A 6,560-nucleotide genomic window follows, 5' to 3' on the forward strand; every position below is an offset into this window, starting at 1 on the left:
CATTTCGTTCCGTGGCCACAGAGGGATTTTTTTTACAGACAGCACCTTTAACTCTTGAGTAAATAAAAGGGCTGGATGTGGGGGCCATTCATGAATGAAACTGATCTTGAGGTCTATCTCTCTCCCAACCAGTGAATCAGAGGTGATCTGCCATGCATGGAAAACCAAGACGTGGAGCGGAGAGCGACCCTTCAGCGAGTTTTAGAGAGAGACCCTGCCTGCCATACTGCACAGTCCGGTGCTGTCATCACACACACCGACCATAGACACCACGCAGAGCGCTGACACACACCAGTAGGACACATGCGTCACACACTCTATCCTGCCTTCTCCAACACACTCCTCACAACCACTCTGTCTAATGGGCTGCTGCTGAGAGAAGGAGATTAGAACAGCCAAAAGCCACTAGGGGGGATCTGTATAAGAGACAAGCACAAACACACACAGAAACTCACACACACTTGCGAATGCACACAGACATACACACACACTCAGGCTGATTGTTTTAACGATATATGATATTTTGAACAGACAGTAGTTTTTCTCTGTTTTGTCTGACACACTCAGTTTTAAGTTGCCCTCTCTTTCCTGTCCTGGTCGAGAACATGGCCTTGAGATATACACCTCATGAAAAGCTGAGTTTCTGGGTGAAATCGGTTCTGCTATATTCCTGTAAAATTTGAAGTGCAGGGTCATGGGTGGGAATTTCCCATGCAATGTGTGGACTCCCACGCATCCCAAAACACTTGCGTGATATGGGAATTTCTGGGATAGTAAATTCCCAACTATTCATTAACAAGTTTCTGGAAATTTCCGGGCTCTGCACAGCACGTAAACTCTCAATGGCTGCAGGCGCGTGGCTCTATACTTCATGTGTTGGAAGAGAAGCCTAGTGAAAAGAAACCAACAATCCATATCTCCTTATTTATCCTGTTTTCATGTTTGCTACATTTATAAGCATGGTTTTGTCAGAGTTCTCTGGACATTTAGATAATAATAGTTTTCACATTCATTGAGTGTAGCCAAGCTAAGCTAGCTAACTTTGTCTGTAACTTCATGAGAACAAGATGGCATCTCGGTAACGTATAGCTAGCCTCCAATGTTAGCTAGCTCAGTGGTAGGTGCTAGATAGCCTACCATTTTGCCCTACTACAGTTACAAGCTTAAGGGCCTCCCAAGTGGCGCAGTGATCTAACGCATTGCAGTGCTAGCTGCCACTCGAGATCTTGGTTCGAGACCCATGGGGCGGTGCACAATTTTCCCAGCGTTGTTCGGGTTAGGGGAGGGTTTGGCCGACAGGGATGTTCTTGTCCCATCGCGCTAGCGACCGCTGTAGCGGGCCGGGTGTAGTACACGCTGGCACGGTCACCAGATGTACGGTGTTTCATCTGACACATTGGTGTGGCTTCAATGTTTCCATGATGGGCTATTAGCAGGACAATAGACTCTTCATAGCCCGGCTACTGTAGTTGTGAAAATCCCCCCAACTTGCAATTTGTTACATTGTTGTATTGTCAATTTCTCAAGCCAAAACGTCTTGATGGCCTTTACCAGTTCACCTTTGCTTGTAAGCTTGGCAGAGTTATGGATGAATGTTTTCAGTTGATGCCAAACAAGTTCAATCGGGTTTAAATCAGGAGACCTACATGTAGAGATGAAAAATATATATTTTAGATATATATTTTAGATATACTGTTGGCCTACCCGAGGTGACATGAGTCTCACTAGTGTTAAGTAATGTGCTGTTAAAAGTGTTGTAGGTCTTTTATTTATTTATTTGTATTTAACCTTTATTTTACTACATCAAGGTCTACTTACTCTGCTGCTGTCTTGACCCAGTTTATGCCCTCATTTACAATGCAAGTGTAAATGTTTTTGTCACGACTTCCGCCGAAGTCGGCTCCTCTCCTTGTTCGGGCGGCGTTCGGCGATCGACGTCACCGGCTTTCTAGCCATCGCCGCTCCATTTTTCATATTTCCAGTTGTTTTGTCTTGTTCCATACACACCTGGTTTTCATTCCCTAATCACACTGCATATATTTAGTCCTCTGTTCCCCTCCATGTCTTTGTGTGAAATTGTATTAATGTTATGTGGGTATTGTTACGTGCCATACATTTTGTCTATTGTTCCGTGCTTGGGCACATTTGTGTACTTTTGTTCTTTCGTTGGACCGGAATAAAAAGTGCGCCTGTTCACTACACTCTGCTCTCCTGCACCTGACTTCACCTCCAGTACACACTCTTAACAGAATTTCACACCACCATTGAGTCAGCAGGAGCAGGTACCCCGGTTAGAGGAGTCGAGGGGCGCGTCCAGGAACACTCTTGGTGCCATGATGGATCGCGTTGTCCAGACCATGGACTGCTGGGAGAGACAGGAGGTCTCCAGCACAACCGGGGTTACCTCTACCCGTCCCATCCGTAGTCAGTCCCAGTGGGATGCGTCTCTCCCTTCCCAGGGAGTAAGATGGGACGGCAGCACAGTGCCAGGGGTTCCTTTTACAACTGGACCTCTACCTGGCCACCGTTCACCCAGCTCCCTCGGGAAGGGAGAGAGTATCCGCCCTCGTCTCATGCCTCTCGGGGAGAGCTCTGGAGTGGGCAAACGCTGTGTGGGGAGAAGGAGACGTGGCGTTGGACCACTTCGAGGAGTTTATGGGGAATGGCTCTTCCATTTGAGGCAGGGGACGAGGAGCGCCCAGGAGTTTGCCCTGGAATTCCGGACCTTGGCCGCCGGAGCAGGCTGGAACGACAGGACCCTCATCGACCACTACCGATGCAGCCTGGTGAGGACGTCCAACGTGTGCTGGCCTGCAGGGATGCCACCCTCACCTTTGACCAACTGGTGGATTTGTCCATCCGGTTGGATAACCTGCTGGTCACCAGCGGACGTCCAGAGGGGGCTCTATCGGTTCCATCTTCCAGCACCCTTTCAAACCCTTTGCTATGGCAAGCCTACATACGTTCAGGAGTAAACATTTGCTTCACAAGTTACATAAAAAGTTGCATGGACTTACTCTGTGTGTAGTAATAGTGTTTAACATGAGTTTTGAATGACTATCTCATCTCTGTACCCCACACATACAATTACCTGAAAGGTACCGCAGTCGAGCAGTGAATTTCAAACAACTTTTTTTTCTGAGGTCTTGGCTGATTTCTTTTGATTTTCCCATGATGCCAAGCAAAGAGACACTGAGTTTGAAGGTAGGCCTTGAAATATATCCACAGGTACACCTCCAATTGACTCAAAGGATGTCAATTAGCCTATCAGAATTTTCTAAAGCCATGACATCATTTTCTGGATTTATGTAAACTTCTGACCCACTGGAATTGTGATAAGTGAAATAATCTGTCTGTAAACAATTGTTGGAAAAATGACTTGTGTCATGCACAAAGTAGATGTCCTAACCGACTTGCAAAAACTATAGTTTGTTAACAAGAAATTTGTGGAGTGGTTGAAAAACGAGTTTTAATGACTCCAACCTAAGTGTATGTAAACTTCCGACTTCAACTGTAACTTGCTGTTTGGGGTTTTAAGTTACGTTTCTGTATAGCACTGTGACATCTGCTGATGTAAAAATGGCTTTATGAATGCATTTAATTGATTATCGACTCAAGACATTGATTATCGGCTCAGCTTTTAAATTCTAATTAATTTGTAGAAATTTCGAAAAACATAATTCCACTTTGACATTATGGGGTATTGTGTGTAGACCAGTGACACGTAATATAAAATGAATCCATTTTAAATTCAGGCTGTAACACAACAACATTTGGAAAAAGTAAAGGAGTATGAATACTTTCTAAAGGCACGTTTTGGCAAAAAAATATGTCCTACTCTAGTCCACATGTGCACTGACAGTATCACATGCAAACAGTGTTTGTATAGTGTTTGTGGGTGATACATCCAGTGCATGGAGTAATGGCCTGTGGAGCCCTCTTCAACCAGGTGGATGGAATTCAACTATCCCTTTCACAATAGCCAAATCTGTCATTTCACAATATATCCAAAATTGTTTGGGAGAACTACAATCAAGTTAAGAGTGATACATGTCAAAGGTTGAAATTCCCCTTTATTATCTCTTGAATTATATGAATATGCAAGACTTTGGTACATGTGTTTACTGTGCTCTATTGTTTTCTTTGTTTTTGCTTCTAGATGCATGGTCGAGAGTGCTTGCAGAGGATGAGAGAGACATTTGGACAGTAGTTATTGTTGACTTGATGAGTGATAAGGAGGATGGCCTGCAAAATGGAGAAACAGTGTGGTTCGTCAAGCCCCCCTACTTCCAGAGTGAGGTGCTCACTGCCCTTTGTCAAGATCTAGAGTCGCTTGGAGAGGGACCAGAGCTACTTGGCGAGCCACACCACACAGGACATGTCTGTGGAATTTTTGTCGAGGCAACCTAGATCCCATGGACCCCTTGTATGTATTGTGGTGGTTATTTCTTTACTATCACATGAGGAGAGACAAACGTATTCCACAAGTCAGAGTTATACTTAAACTAAATCTTTAATGACTTATTAATAAGGGAGCAGGTCAATACAACGCACACATATAAAGTGAATCGATTGAGTGCTCTACGATAATGATGGCTGGTCATGGCTGCTCTACGATTCACGCTCAGATGATTTGTTGAGAGCCCCGAGACAAAAGTACAAAGGAATTTTATAGCCAAGACACACCCCTTTCAACCTACATGACAAACAACAGATATATAGAATGGGTCACAAGGTTAAGACTTGTATGAAAGATACCTATAATACATAGCAGACAGTATCTGCTGTGTCAACAGGTTTCATTGTGTAGAGACCAGTGTCTGGCCCTCCGACTCCAAACTGGAACCAACTCTCCCTGGTATGGTATAGAACAGAAACGTTAACTCATGCTCTGGAATGCTCTTTAGGTTTTATCATGCAAAAGACATTGTAAATCTCCTGTCAGTGTTATCTCCCATAGGCCCATCCTCAGGAGAACACACACACAATATACAGTATATAATACTCTATTCTGTTGCTTAAAACAACCGTTTGATGCAATAAAAGTATTATAACATAATCTTGCAATTTGTCCACCATAGTATGTATTGAGCATAATGTATTTACTGTTTTATTCACAACTTTTCAAGTACTGGTGATGAATCATGCATTTAGATTCTTGCATAGATTGTAATGTACACATATATGTGTAAAATACTTTTTTGAAGGCTGTACTGATTATGTTGAGCTAATGCTAAGCCATTTGCCAGCTATGTGTGGCGCCATGTTTGTTGACATCATACAATGCATGCTGGTTGTTGCGTAAGCATCTGTCAGACCAAAGATGTTGTAACAAAACGAGGTGAAGGGATGGTTTACCTGACTGACGTATGGCTCTTTCAAGACAACTGGGAACTCTGAAAAATACGAGGTTAAATCATGACATCAGTGATCTTCAGGTCGGAAATTCAGAGCTCTAGAAAGAGGTCTGAGATTCCGAGTTGGAATTCCAAGTTGGATGACCGTTCAAAACAAACAGTCTGACATTTTTTTTCTCCCAAGTTCCCAGTTGTCTTGAACGCACTGAAGTTGGAAGTCTGAGATTTCTGAGTTCCCAGTTGTTTTGAACACGGCATCAGATTGTACCTCAGGTTTGCCAGCTCAGATCCCCCTTTCCAGGGGTTTTATTTTTATTTAGCTTATAAACTTATCCTGTGTTTGCCCCCCATTTATTGATAAATCCCCCATCATAGTCATATTTCCTGCATCATATACCCCCATATACCCCCATGTTTACCACCATGGTCTTGAAACCCCCCCCCCAAACATCCCTAAAATGGTTTCATCCACATCTGTCAACCGTGTTTAGCTTTCACACTACGGTTAACCTAGGCGGTAGGCTTGTATTTGGGGTGATGATCTGTGAGGTGATAATATTTTATTTGCTTAGTGATTTGTCAAACTGTAAACAACTTGTCAAGTCATGTGCTCCGGTTATTTTATACACTGTACATCGAAGACTTGTAATATGCTGAAAAGTGGCCAAACTAAAATAAATATTTTTCAGGCAATGGTTGAAGCCATCTTTGACTTTGTTTATTTGCATCTTATAGTGAATGATATTCTGGGATTAGGGAGTTTTCGCTTGTCTAACATAAACAAACATGGCTGCCATCAAAAAAAAAAGAATATATTTTCGAAACAATATTACATTTCTCCGTTGTACTCACCAGAGATGTGGTACATTGTAAACAAGTCTAGCTGTTAGGTTGCTAACTTATGTTTTGTTTTTTGTCAGCGCAACCTGTTATTTAGACTGGTTTATAGAATGAGTTTGGCTGTGGATGTGTTCCGTGTAATGCTTTTACAATAAAAGGTGAAATTGAGGAATAAAGTTGTGAAGACCTTTATTTCCCATCAGTACAAAACATTATTTATATAATTTTCAGACAACAATGGTGTTTATATGTGATTGTGGCATCATACGTTCTGTTGCTACATTTTCAATCACATATTTGCGATGGTACGCTGCAGGGACCACTCAACAATGATCACAAATATGTGATTGTACTTATCAAAGG

General features: G+C 42.7%; 1 protein-coding gene across 1 annotated transcript in view; it reads left to right on the forward strand.

The window, feature by feature from the left end:
• LOC129855716 (myosin phosphatase Rho-interacting protein-like) overlaps window positions 1-6,360 on the forward strand; it is a 57,575-nt gene extending 51,215 nt beyond the window's left edge. The window contains exon 3 of the mRNA XM_055923670.1: window positions 4,160-6,360. Coding sequence (XP_055779645.1) covers window positions 4,160-4,210 — 51 coding nt within the window. The 3' untranslated portion in view covers window positions 4,211-6,360. The remainder of the gene's footprint in view (window positions 1-4,159) is intronic.
• Window positions 6,361-6,560: the final 200 nt, after the last annotated feature.

Source organism: Salvelinus fontinalis, chromosome 5 (genome assembly GCF_029448725.1).
Source record: "Salvelinus fontinalis isolate EN_2023a chromosome 5, ASM2944872v1, whole genome shotgun sequence".
In the NCBI taxonomy this organism is placed as follows: domain Eukaryota; kingdom Metazoa; phylum Chordata; class Actinopteri; order Salmoniformes; family Salmonidae; genus Salvelinus; species Salvelinus fontinalis.